General features: G+C 39.6%; 2 protein-coding genes across 5 annotated transcripts in view; both read right to left on the minus strand.

Moving 5' to 3' along the window:
• The window catches only part of tafa4b (TAFA chemokine like family member 4b), a 48,277-nt gene extending 44,870 nt beyond the window's left edge, over positions 1-3,407 (minus strand). The window contains exon 1 of the mRNA XM_054784896.1: positions 3,388-3,407. The gene's annotated coding sequence lies outside the window, so the exon portion shown is untranslated. The remainder of the gene's footprint in view (positions 1-3,387) is intronic.
• The window catches only part of eogt (EGF domain-specific O-linked N-acetylglucosamine (GlcNAc) transferase), a 53,726-nt gene continuing 41,827 nt past the window's right edge, over positions 1,458-13,356 (minus strand). For 3 of the 4 annotated variants that reach the window (XM_054784892.1, XM_054784891.1, XM_054784893.1), the window contains 5 exons: positions 10,663-10,731; positions 4,881-4,942; positions 4,693-4,812; positions 4,254-4,356; positions 1,458-3,547 (listed from right to left, as the gene is read on the minus strand). In XM_054784892.1, the coding sequence (XP_054640867.1) occupies positions 3,401-3,547; positions 4,254-4,356; positions 4,693-4,812; positions 4,881-4,942; positions 10,663-10,731 (501 nt within the window). In that variant the 3' untranslated portion in view covers positions 1,458-3,400. The remainder of the gene's footprint in view (positions 3,548-4,253; positions 4,357-4,692; positions 4,813-4,880; positions 4,943-10,662; positions 10,732-13,356) is intronic. The other variant, XM_054784894.1, reaches the window with a different exon arrangement.

The raw sequence follows: 13,356 nt of genomic DNA on the forward strand, positions 1-13,356 counted from the left end.
GTAATGAGTGCAACCTTATGAAGTGGTGACTTCATGCAAACACTTTGACCCGTGTGTGTACATTTAAATTAAGCTCAGATTCGACACGCATGCAGTGCAATTCTTTTAGGTCTGCAGTACAGCGACTACAGTACAGTACTCTGCTAAATGGTGGTACAGCACCATGGACAGCGACATATTGTCCCGTCACTGTGTTTTTTACTTTTTCTGTTCTTCATGTCAAACAGTCAAATCTAGGACAGAGACAAAAGAATTACAACTGTAAAGGTTTGCAACATCATAACTTTGACAATGTACAGGGGAAGAAGTAGTGTAAAGTGGGGCAGATAATGGAAGCAAGAGACCATTGCACTTATCATTATTTCCTAAGAATGGCCAGGAAACTACGTTATGAAACCACTTTACTCAACAACACAGCGTGATGGTGGCTACTGTGAAATCTAATTTATATTGCCCGATTTTATCCCATAAAAAGCTTGCACTATGCATGTTAGGTATCATTTTCAAAGAGATATAAGATGTGTTAAGTAAGAGCACATTCTGAGGACCCCAAGACTGTCATGTAGAATCTACGTCAGAAGCTATTTATCCAATCATTTTCAGCAGAGGACACACACACTAAATAATTGTTCTCTATTGGATTCTCTGTCTTTTCCAAAGTACAGTATTTAAAATATGCACATGCCCATTAAGCTGTTTTGAAAGGTGGAGATGAAAATATGGAACACTTAGTTCCTGACAAGCTGATATATGACACTAACAAAAAAGAACAACATACATGTGAGGAAAAACTGTGAATGTAATTGCCAGATCTCTAAGTGTGATCTAATCATTTATCTCAAATGGCGCACATGACTTTGGTCTCGTAGCATCCAAACAAAGCTTGACACTTCGGGGGAGGAAAGGTGGGTTTTTTTTGGTGTGTGTGTGCATGAGGAGAGATTGAGTGTGCATATATGTGAGATAAGATACCTAGTTATTGATTTTAAGCTGTCACAAAGGTTAATGAGAGTTCCCCTGCTTCTGATTCCCACCCTGAATAGTGATTCTTCATTCTTCAGGAGGTCACTGGCAGTAACCCGAGCTGGGCCATAAATAGTGTCCATGCATGTAGAGGCTTGTCAATGCGACTAAAGTTCTGGTTCATGTGTGGGGTTGTACTGCCCCCATGTGGCCAATGTGCATCACTGCTAAATCAGGCAATTTTTTGAGGTCATCCAGATTTATTACGGTGACAGTAAAAAGTGAACTAGTGCCCTTTCGCACAAACTTCTTCCCTTCCTTAACGCCAAACTCACAAAAATAATGAAACCGGCATCAGCAAAACCTGGCAGGAGAAAGTTCAGCTTTTTCCACTCCAAGGTTGATTGATTTAATGTGGATGAATTAAATATTTGATTCAAACACAGACAAAAAAAAACTGTGTTTTGAAACTTTATTCAAAATACTACATTTTTTACAAAAAAGTCGAACTGTTTCCATTGGTTTCTTTGGTGAATACCAGAGGTGGGAGAAAGTCAATGTTTTGCAAGTCTCGACTCTTTAATCCCAAGACTCAAGTCACGTCTCAAGTAAAGACATGCAAGTCCAAGTCAAGTTTCAAGTCAAGACAAGCCAGGTCGAGTCAAGTCCGAAGTCGTAGGCTTGAAAAGTCCTAAGCACTGTTATGTGTTTACCAAATAAAACACAATGTCTAAAATACCATAAATGCCAATGCAAATGACATTTCCTCAGTAGTATGTTCACACCTCCCGGTAATAATCACTGCCACTCTCCAGCAGTCGCTCACAGAAATGTAAGCCATACCCTCGTTGTTTGTTCTTTAACCCGATTGGACCGATAACAGATGCATTCAATGATACAGAAAATGTGGTTCCTTACTGGAAATGACATAACGATCACGAGTTGAATGCTTTGAAAGGGGACACATTTTACTTAACACACTCACTGAAAATCTCAAGTACTTTCAAGTCATTAAAGTCCGAGCCAAGTCCCGAGTCAATGATGTCAAAGACCAAGTCAAGTTGCAAGTCTGATGGCACTCTCGAGTCCAAAGTCATCAAAATTGTGACTTGAATCTGACTCAAGTCCAAGTCGTGTGACTCGAGTCCACACCTCTGGTAAATACAATTGGATGGTCACAAACACATGATATGCTACTTGTGGTATTTCAGTGTCTAATGTGCTGATTTCTATTACTATAGAAAATGCTGACAGCACCAAAATAACTCAAGGAGACCCTCCTCCTCATTTCTTTATTTTCATAAAATGTAACCAAGGTGTAAGGGTGTTTTCACAGTCCCTTAAAAACGGAAGTCCATGGACAAAAAACATCAGAAAACAAAATAAATTGTGTGTTCATTTGAAAGAGAACCCAGTTGTCTTCCTGGTCCACTTTAGGTGTGATGGTGCCTCGGGGAGTACAAGCAGTCAGATTAGATGAAAGATTGCATTGGCTAAGCAAATCACTACGTCAGGGTTGTTCAAAGCGCGGCCTAGGGGCCATTTGTGGCCTGTGACTCACTTATTCTTGGGCCGCGTGAGCCAAAATGCACAATGTGACCACAAACCGCTAAAATGAAATTAAATTAAATGGGGTTTTTTTTAGCCTTTTTACAAAATAAAACAAAAATGTCAACCTGGTCCCCGGCATCCTTAGATTTTTCTGTATGCTACCCTCGGTAGAAAAAGTTTGGACACCTCTGCTCTACGGCAAATATTCATCATATCCACATATGAAAGAAGAAAACATATAAACAGTAAATAAATAGCACATAGTATAAACATATCAAAAAATCCTACTGCAGTTTAGCACTGACTAAAAATTGCATTTTGAGTGTCATATTTTTTTGAACAGATACTGTTCCTGCACATTTACAATCTTAGTATTGACAAATATTAATGTAGATGCATACTGACACACAAACATAATATTTTATAATAAAAAAAGCAACCTTCTGTGCAACAATGTGGCAGAATCCCACCATATGACACTGTTATGTTGTGGATGTATTCACATTCCTACATGTAAATGTCAACAGCTCTGAGGAGGCTCAAATCAAGGTGACACTAATCAAATGTGACGACAGGCCACATGTTATGGGACACCGGAACAGCTGCTCATTAGCTAACTTTATCGGTGTGGAATGAAGCAGTGGTGGCGGAGGTAATGAAGAAGTACTTCTTCTAGTTCTCCAGATGTGTCAATTGCTCATGTCTCATCTGAGTTGCCGGATGTGCAGCTTTCACTCATCAGGACTCATCAATCCAGGGGACAGGAGGTGGATTTTTGGATAGTTTGATATACCACTGAGATCCAGAGATGTTTTATTTAATTTTTGCAAGAAAGTCTCCAGATCCCAGCTAATTGCAAGCTTTTTTTTGTACCTGTTCAAGGTCTCTATAGTTCATCGCGCATGATGCGATGCTGCCATTTGGGATGCTGTGTGACGTAATCTGCTGCCTCCAGCACAAGGCGCATGAACTCATCCACGTCAAAGGAGTAGTTGGTGAACTTGGGATGGTCTCCGAGGGTAGGGTGATGACCCTGCGGAAGATATTGTGGAATCATGAAGGAGGAGATTTATTTAATCATGTGTACTTTTTTTTTGTATGAATTGGGATTTGAATATATATTTATCGATGGAGTATATTTTAGTTGTTTTGATGATAAATAATTGTTGGGATATTTTATTTGCACTACATTTTTTGGTTGCAAAAGGTTGCAAAACGGGCGATTGCGCATTGAAAGTGCAAGCTTTGCTTGTGCGTAAGAGTCCTCCTGAGCGTTCGTAGAATTTGTTCTTAGATCTAAGAACTGTGAGTTGAGAACACGTTTCGTGAATGCCAAAAATCTTCGTAAGAAGGCTTTAAGAACACATTTGTGCGTAAGAACGTTTCGTGAATGAGGCCCAATGATCTGGATGAATGAGAATATTCACAGAAATACTACATATCATTCACAGCATATTTGGATGCGTATTTTACTTTATTTAGCCATTTTTATGCTTGGAAATGCTTAGTTTAGGCAAAAAAATATGGAAACTGTGCTGCAATATGCATATTTTTGACTAAAAATAGGCCGTGTTCAACCACGAAACAGCATGATTTATTAATTAATATATTTATTTGAATATATTTTTTAAAAAACACAAAGTGGCGAGGGACGATTGTACATCGGTATGAGATTTTGAGAGATGAACTCAGAAAACATGAGATGTTGAAGGAGTTAATGGTCATGGAGTTCTTTTTACCTTGTCCTGGGGGAAGACTTTATCCATTTTCTGCCAAGTCACATAGCGAATGCCCCGCAGCCGCGCCAAATCTCGATAGCAGCCCTCATCCTCACAGTTATACCTGAGAGGGACAGATGCACAACTTTTCTCTATTGCTCTCCTCGGTCTGCCTTTCTTTCACTGTTATTTGCAAAATAATGCTGTTGAACTGCTACTGAATCGCCCACTAAAATGCAAAAACACTCCCATACACATACTCAATCACACTATCTCTCCAGGGAAGCCAGGTGTGAGGAGTGCCTGGTTAATTGGGCATTATTTCACAGCCACACATCGAGCAGCTGAGAGAAGCTTTGAGCAGAGCTTTCTGCCAAGCCCGTCGCTAAGCTTCAGCTTGTCCACCCCCCTTTGTCTCTTTGTATCTGTCACACTCACAGGCAAACATGATGTCACTTACAGCTCAAAGACCACAGCCCAGTCGGGGAGAAAGAGGAGGTGTGTAAGTCCTGCACCGTGCATTCCGATGAAGATGTCAGAGTTGTGGGTGATCCTCAACTGCTCGAGGAAGGGAATATCCCTAAAAGACCCAAGCAAGCACTCTCACTAATGAACAATTTGAACACAACCTCCCAAAAGCTCACTCACTTGTATTTGTAGTCGACCACATTGACATCCAGCAGCAGCATTGTTTTAAGACCATTTATGAGCTGTGATAACAACACAGGATATTTAATCAAGACAACAAATTTTAACAGTTAAATTACAGTTGATCAAATACTTGCTGAACGGCAACAACGTTAGAAAGACATGGGGATGTGTAAATCAGTAGTGGCAATGGGTGACTGAGGCAGTCTTGTATTGCATGAAGAAAAAAGATGCTGAGGGAGATGGGAAAACGAGGGCAAGTGGGAGACTAAGGCAACATGAGAATAGGTGCAAGGAAGACATAGACAAGGAAGAGAGGGTGGAGTGTAGGGTAAGGTTGCTATCAAAAAAGATGCATGCACAAGTAAATGTGGTAAAGGGAATTGTTTAATTTTATTTCGAACATGGATACAGGTTACTTTGGAATACATCCATCCATCCATTTTCTATTTTCTTATCCTCACTAAGGTCGCGGGGGTATACTGGAGCCTCTCCCAGCCTATGACTTTGGGTGAGAGGCGGGGTACACCCTGGACTGGGTATAAAGAAAACACACTCACACCTATGGACAATTTAGAGTCTCCAATGAAGCTAACATGCATATTTTTGGAATGTGGGAGGAAACCGGATTACCCGGAGATCTTAACCCAGATATTCCTGATTTCCTGACTGTGTGGCCAACATGCTAACCACTATGCCACTGTGCAGCCACTGTGGGGCCCACCCTGGACTACATCCCATTACAATTCACTGTTACACATGCCCAAAAAGGAGTAGGAAGAAGCAAAGTTTATTTAATCCGACCCCCTTTCTGTTTCACATCAATTGATAATAGATTTGTTTGTGCACGTCCTGTATTCAAACATGTACCATTTACCAACTTTGATGTAGAAACCAAAATGAAATACCATAAGAAAATGATATTGGACATATATTATAGGCAGTATTGTGACGTGTTATAATAGGAGTTAAGGGTTGTAATGTATTGAAAATGATGTAACCTTGATAATAAACAATAATAAATTTAAAACAATTAGTGCTGAAAAGTTAATAGTTGACAGAAACATACAGTAGTTCGTTGTTGCGTGAGTACAGACAATGTAATAAAAAAGTAGTTCTAAGAAATGAGAAGTGAGAAGACATAGCATTATATGTACACAGTGGTTCAGGACTCTTCTTCCTTGTCCTTTGTAAACATCAACTACTTGTACTGTTTCTTCAAATCGTTCATTTAAGTGCATTGTTCTAGTTCTTTACTCAATCCATTCCGAAATTTGATTCCACATACTGATATGCTTAAGGTTTTTAGTGTTGTTCTTGCGTATAAATGTTTTAAGTTGAATTTTTCCCTAAAGTCATATTTCTCCTCTCTTGTAGAGAAGAATTGTATTACGTTTTGGGTGGCAGGTAATTGTGATTTTAGGAATAAAGGGTTGGTATGTTCTCTATAGCCGACATTATGGATTATCATAACTGACCTTTTTTGTAGCACAGTTAGTGCGTGAAGTGTACTTTTGTAGTCATTTCCCCATATCGCCACACAATAAGTTACATAAAGTAAAACCAGAGAACAATAAAGAGTATGAAGTATTACTTACAAATCACAAATTATCTACAAATCTCAACCGTAAGATTGCTGAAAAAAGTACACAGGGTTACAGGCATTTATGTGTCACTGACACTGACTACAGTAAATGGTATTGTATTGGGGCCGCCTCAATAGTTGACTCATTTGAGGCATTTTTCCTTGGCCTTACAATGGATTATCGCTATGCTCTTACCGCATATTGGGCCTCATTCACGAAACGTTCTTATGCACAAATGTGTTCTTAAAGCCTTCTTACAAAGATTTTTGGCATTCACGAAACGTGTTCTTAACTCACAGTTCTTAGATCTAAGAACAAATTCTACGAACGCTCAGGAGGACTCTTACGCACAAGCAAAGCTTGCACTTTCAATGCGCAATCGCCCTCATGATGGATTTTGCAACCTGATCCCAAAAAATGTAGTGCAAATAAAATATCCCAACAATTATTTATCAACAAAACAACTAAACTATACTCCATCGATAAATATATATTCAAATCCCAATTCATCAAAAAAAAAAGGCTGGCTGGACGTGCGCTGTGCAGAGAGAGAATGTAAAGGGACCATTAGATTTATTTGCTGAAAGCGACGAATATTTGGGGTCTAGTGGTTAGCACGATGGCCAATACAGGAACAGCCTGGAGATCGGGAAGACCTGGGTTTGATTCTCCCCTGGGCATTTCTGTGTGGAGTTTGCATGTTCTCCCCGTGTGCGCGTGGGTTTTCTCCTGGCACTCTAAAAACATGCAGGTGAGGTTAATTGGCGACTCTAAATTGTCCATAGGTATGAATGTGAGTGTGAATGGTTGTTTGTCTATATGTGCCCTGCGATTGGCTGGCGACCAGTCCAGGGTGTACCCCGCCTGTCGCCCAAAGTCAGCTGGGATAGGCTCCAGCATGCCCCCGCGACCCTAATGAGGATGAAACGGTATAGAAGATGGATGGACGAATATTTGATGTCCCGCTTCAGGCTTCCCTCTCTGTTCTTGCAGGTGTGCAGGATCATCACAATAACATCGCAATGAAACGTGGTGTGTCTATTGCGCACGGAGCACCCCCAGATAACGACATGCGCCTCCAGCCACGTCTTGAGCCAGAGCACGGGGCTGCTGTATTAATTAGGCAGCGTCTAATCAAATGTAACCACAGAAAAAATAAATTGTCACACACAAACTATGTATTTTTACTTTATTTTTCCATCATGATTGTGTAAATATTTTCTAGAGTTTCCGAAATGGTTTGGTTTCTGATTGATGGCCCACCTCTCATTTCCTCCAGATCCAATCTTTTTTTTTTAGTCTATTTTAAGTTAAAACAGTTTTTAACGTCTGCGATGGTGTGTTTCTCCGTGGAAACGGCATTTATGTTTCCTGCAATGGTGCTCCATGCTGACTCTTTTTGGATGGCCTGATGACCGGTGGATACACTTGAAAATAAGGTGGTCTTGTGTTTGGTCACTCCTTGTAAAAGCACCTCTATTTCAGTAGAATTGAAGTTTTTCTTTCGTTTGTTGTCCAGCTGCTTCTCAGTCTCCCCCTTGCGCGTTGCCATCTCCGCCTCCAGCTGCCTGTTGCGCACGGCACATTTTTTACCTTATATAGGAAATAATAGGCGGTGACCTATGCAAATTAGGGCTCACATGCACGGGCATCGCAGTTGGCATTCATCAACCTAAGAACACCGGTGCGAACGATTATCCCTACTTAAGAACGTGTCGTGAATGTGGCGCAGTTTCCAACCCGCGCCTTCTTAAGTACACTTCTTAAGAAGACTTTTAAGAAGATGTTCGTGAATGAGGCCCATTGTTTTTTACAATTATTAACATATAGCCGCTATAAACTTCTTTCACCGTGCCTCCTAAGTGAGTCGATTCACCATTTATATAATTCATTCACCACATATAACCGAGGTAGAGGTCCCAGAATTAGAGGTTTGGTCTTAAATTGGGTTAAAAGCTACCTAGCAAAGAGGAAACAATTTGTAAAGCTAGGAGAATATACATCTGGGAGTCTACACAATACGTGTGGAGTACCACAGGGGTCCATACTGGGACCAAAACTGTTTAACTTGTACATTAACGACATCTGCAAAGTAACAAACAAATTAAAATTGGTCTTATTCGCCGATGATACCACCGCTTTCTGTTCTGGTGAAAGCACACAAGAACTCATTAAAAAGGTCAAGGATGAAATGGTCATATTAAAGTCATGGTTTGACAAGAACAGATTATCTCAGAATTTAAGTAAAACTAAAATAATGCTATTTGGTAATAGTAGAAAGGACACGTACGACCAAATACAAATTAATGGAACGGATATTGAAAAAGTGGAAGAATATAAATTCCTTGGGGTTATAATAGATGAAAAAATGAGTTGGAAATCTCATATTAAATATATACAGCAAAAGGTGGCGAGAAATATCTCTATATTGAATAAAGCAAAATATGTTCTTGATCAAAAATCACTCCACACTCTGTACTGTTCCTTAGTATTACCATATCTAACGTATTGTGTGGAGATATGGGGAAATAATTACAAAAGCAATCTTCACTCACTCACTGTACTGCAAAAAAGATCTGTGAGGATAATTCATAATGCCAAGTATAGAGAACATACAAACCCTTTATTTTTTAAATCACAGATATTAAAATTCGCAGATTTAGTACACTTTCAAACCGCTAGAATAATGTATAAAGTTAATAATAACGCGTTACCCAAAAACCTAATTAAGTATTTCTCAATCAGAGAGGAGAAATATGATCTTAGAGGAAAATTAAACCTAAAACATTTATATGCGAGAACAACGCTGAAAACCCACAGCATTTCCGTGTGTGGAATTAAATTATGGAACGGATTGAGTAAAGAACTCAAACAATGTACAGAGATGAGCAAATTCAAAAAACAATACAAGCAGTTGATGTTTGCCAAATACAAGGCAGAAGAGTCCTGATTGTTCTGTCAGGTTTGTTATTTTATTTTATTTATTTATTTATTTATTTATTTTATTAATGAAATTTTAATTTTTATTTATTTATTTATTTATTTTTATTTTCTTTGTTGTGTTAAAAAAAAAAAAAAAAGCCTTGTTCTTATTTATTTATTTAGTATGGTCATCATTATTATCATTATTATGAATGTTCTTTCTTTTTCGGGGGGAGGGCTATCTCACCGTTATCTATTATGTGTTATCCTATCACTGAAAACATGACATGGAAAGCAGGAAGTGAACAACATGTACTGTACAAGAGGTAGATTGGATGGGGGGTAGGATTAAATAAGCTTTGCTTCTTCCTACTCCTTTTGGACATGTGGAACTGTTAAAGAATGATTCATGAGATGTATTCCATTGTAACCTTCATGTTCAAATAAACTAAACCAAACCAAACCAAACCAAACCAGAAGAAGACAACACAAGCAACATGGTGCTAGGGCAGATGCGAGCAGCCAAGTTAAACAACGATGCTCCGGTATTGTTTCAATCAAAAGTGTGGGCTCACTTTGGCTTTTATGCCGTGGATAGGACAAAGCTGGATAAGGGCTTTGCAGTAGGTCAGAAGTGTCTCACGGAAATATGGATGGAACAACAAATACATGCAGTCAGCTTGATTACCACCACCCTCGCTGAAAAAACTGCCGAGTAAGAGAAATGTAGATTTTTCTATTCAAATGCTAAATGTTGTGTTGTTCAATGATGAGACGTTTGTTTTGTTGACTTTGTTTATTGTCAACATAGCTCTCACTCAGTCTCTTTCCGGTGCTTATGTCAGTACAACTATACTACACTAAATATTTAATTTTCTTATGCCTCTACTTAATAGATCTGACCTACTTAAGAGACGTGAGATGTTGTGTTTTCTGAATGATTTTAAAATAGTGTTTGTCAGACAAATAAAATCCTGTTAAGAGTTATGTTGCACTAAAACAGTGTAATTGTTTGTGCATTATTGCTGTTTGTACTCTGGTTAAATTCTACTACTAAATATAAATTATGAAGTTTCACAAATCGTGTCATATTGTATCGTGTGGTGCCCTGAGATTCCCTGCCCTATTATAAAAAAATATGAATCTTATTCACACATTATACAGTATATATATGGATATATATAAAGTACAAGAGTTTAAATTTATGCACAAAACTACACTAATCATCACATGCTTATGAAAGCAACTTTACCACACAGAGGAACCGTCCTCACCTCCACTTGATTTGATATCCTCCTGTATTCTGTGCTGCGTGCAAGCAAGGTGACACGAACATGTCCTGGCTAAAAAAAGACATTTAATTCAACATGAGACTATTAGCAAAAACTGTGGTTATTTAAAATAATACAAACATTGTCATTCAAAATGTAAACTTCTAAAAGAAAAGTTGTCCTGTCGCTTTTAAGGCCCATGTTAGAAATGTGTTCCGCTGTTAGTCTTGAGTTGTACTCTATGACCATTGTTTGAGCATATTGCAAATATTCAATAACCCAAGAATATTTTACTGAAAGATGAATGTGCAATCAAGACCCAAAGTTTGTTGATATCTGAGGAACATTGTGTTCACCAGGGAGCTCTAGTACTGAAAAGGATGGTATCTCAGTAAGGAGAAGATCTTTTAAAACAACGGACAATAACAGAAAAGAGTCCCTGAGCAGGAATTGAAGCCCAGCAGCGGCGGTGAAAGTGCCAAATCCAATCCACCAGGAAGGAGGTGTGAGGTACTTTGAAGTTGAAAAAGGCACCAATCGCCATTATTTAAGGTCCATGTCAGAAATGTGTTCAGTTACTCTTGAGTTCTATTCTATGACGATCGATTGAAGATATTGCAAATATCCAAAAGGACAGCATCAGGTTTGTGGCCATTAGTTATAATGTGAATCTTCTCTGCAGTTGAGGCCACGAGTCGATAACAAGGATCATAGAGCTGCAAGTATCTTTTACTGAAAGCTGAATGTGCCATCCAGACAAAAAGTTTGTTGACATCTGAGGGAGACAGTGTTCAATGGAGTGTTACAGTACTGGGAAGGACATGATCTCACAAAAGGAGAAAATCTCTTGAAACATGTTCTCACAAATGAGAAAATCTCTTGAAACAAAGGACAATAATAGAAAGGATTCCCTGACCAGGAACCGAACCTAGGCCGCAGCATTGAGAGGGTCGAATCCGAGACACGAGACCACCAGGGAGATGACAAAAATACATGTTTTTTTTCTGAAAGCTGAATGAGCAATCAAAGCCAAAAGTTTGTCCATATCTGAGGAACATGGTGATCACCAAATCCTAGCCACGAGAAACAAAGGACAATAAAAGAAAGAACTCCCTGACCGGGAATCTAACCCTGGCCGCGGCGGTGAAAGCGCCAAATCCTAGCCACTAGACCACCAGGGAGATGAAGACAGCCTCAAGCACATTTTTTTTTCCTAAGTACTTTGAAGTTGAAGAAGGCGCCAGTCGACCTAATTCAAGTCCATGTCAGAAATGTGTTCAACAGTTAGTCTCTCTGACCATCAATTAAAGATATTGCAAATATTTCATGGAGTAGTATCAGGTTCGGTAGTATCAGTATCAATGTTAGGTCGTGTGAATCTTTTCTGCTGTTGGGGCCACTCGTCGATGACAAGGATCGCGGAACCCCAAGAATCTTTACCTGAAAGCTGAATGAGCAATCAAATCACCGCCACGGCGGTGAGAGCGCCGAATCCTAGACACTAGACCACCAGGGAGATGATGAAAAAAACAAGTTTTTTTTTCTCCGAAGTACTTTGAAGTTGAAGAAGGCGCCAGTCGACCTAATTCAGGTCCATGTCAGAAATGTGTTCAGAAGTTAGTCCCTCTGACCATCGATGGAACATATTGCAAATACTTAATGGAGTAGTATCAGGTTTTTGGCCATTATTTGTCATGTGAATCTTTTCTGCAGTTGGGGCCACTCGTCTATGACAAGGATCATGGAGCCCCAAGAATCTTTTACTGAAAGCTGAATGAGCAATCAAAGCCCAAAGTTTGTCCATATCTGAGTAACATGGTGATCACCAAATCCTAGCCACGAGAAACAAAGGACAAGAACAGAATAGAATCCCTGTCCAGGAATCAAAACCGAGCCGCAGCGGTGAAAGCGCCAAATCCTAGCCACTAGAACACCAGGGAGATGGCAGCAGTCTCAAACACGTTTTTTTTTCCAAAGTACTTTGAAGTTGAAGAAGGCGCCAGTCGCCCTAATTCAGGTCCATGTCAGAAATGTGTTCAGCATTTAGTCTCTCTGACCATCGATTGAACAAATTGCAAATATTTAATGGAGTAGTATCAGGTTCGGTAGTATTAGTATCAGTATCAGTATAACGTCATGTGAATCTTTTCTGCAGTTGGGGCCACCAAATTCTAGCCACTAGAAACAAAAGACAACAAGAGAAAGGATTCCCTGACCGGGAATCGAACCCCGGCCGCGGCGGTGAGAGTGCCGAATCCTAGCCACTAGACCACTAGGGAGATGACAGCAGCCACAAACACGTTTTTTTTTCCGAAGTACTTTGAAGTTTAAGAATGCGCAAGTCAACCTAATTCAGGTCCATGTCCAGGTCCATAAGAAATGTGTTCAGCAGTTAGTCTCTCTGACCATTGATTTGAACATATTGCAAATATTGAATTTAGTAGAATGAGGTTTTTGGCCATTACTTGTCATGTGAATCATTTCTGCAGTTGGGGGCACTCGTCTATGACAAGGATCGTGGAGCCCGAAGAATCTTTTACTGAAAGCTGAATGAGCAATCAAATACCAAAGTTTGTACCTATCCGAGGAACATGGTGTTCACTGGGGAGTTCTCGGACTGGGAAGGACATGTTCTCACGAATGTAAAAATCTCTCCAAACAAAGGTCAAAAACAGAAAGCATTCCCTGATCGGGAAA

This window comes from Dunckerocampus dactyliophorus, chromosome 8 (assembly GCF_027744805.1).
Source record: "Dunckerocampus dactyliophorus isolate RoL2022-P2 chromosome 8, RoL_Ddac_1.1, whole genome shotgun sequence".
Taxonomy (NCBI): Eukaryota; Metazoa; Chordata; class Actinopteri; order Syngnathiformes; family Syngnathidae; genus Dunckerocampus; species Dunckerocampus dactyliophorus.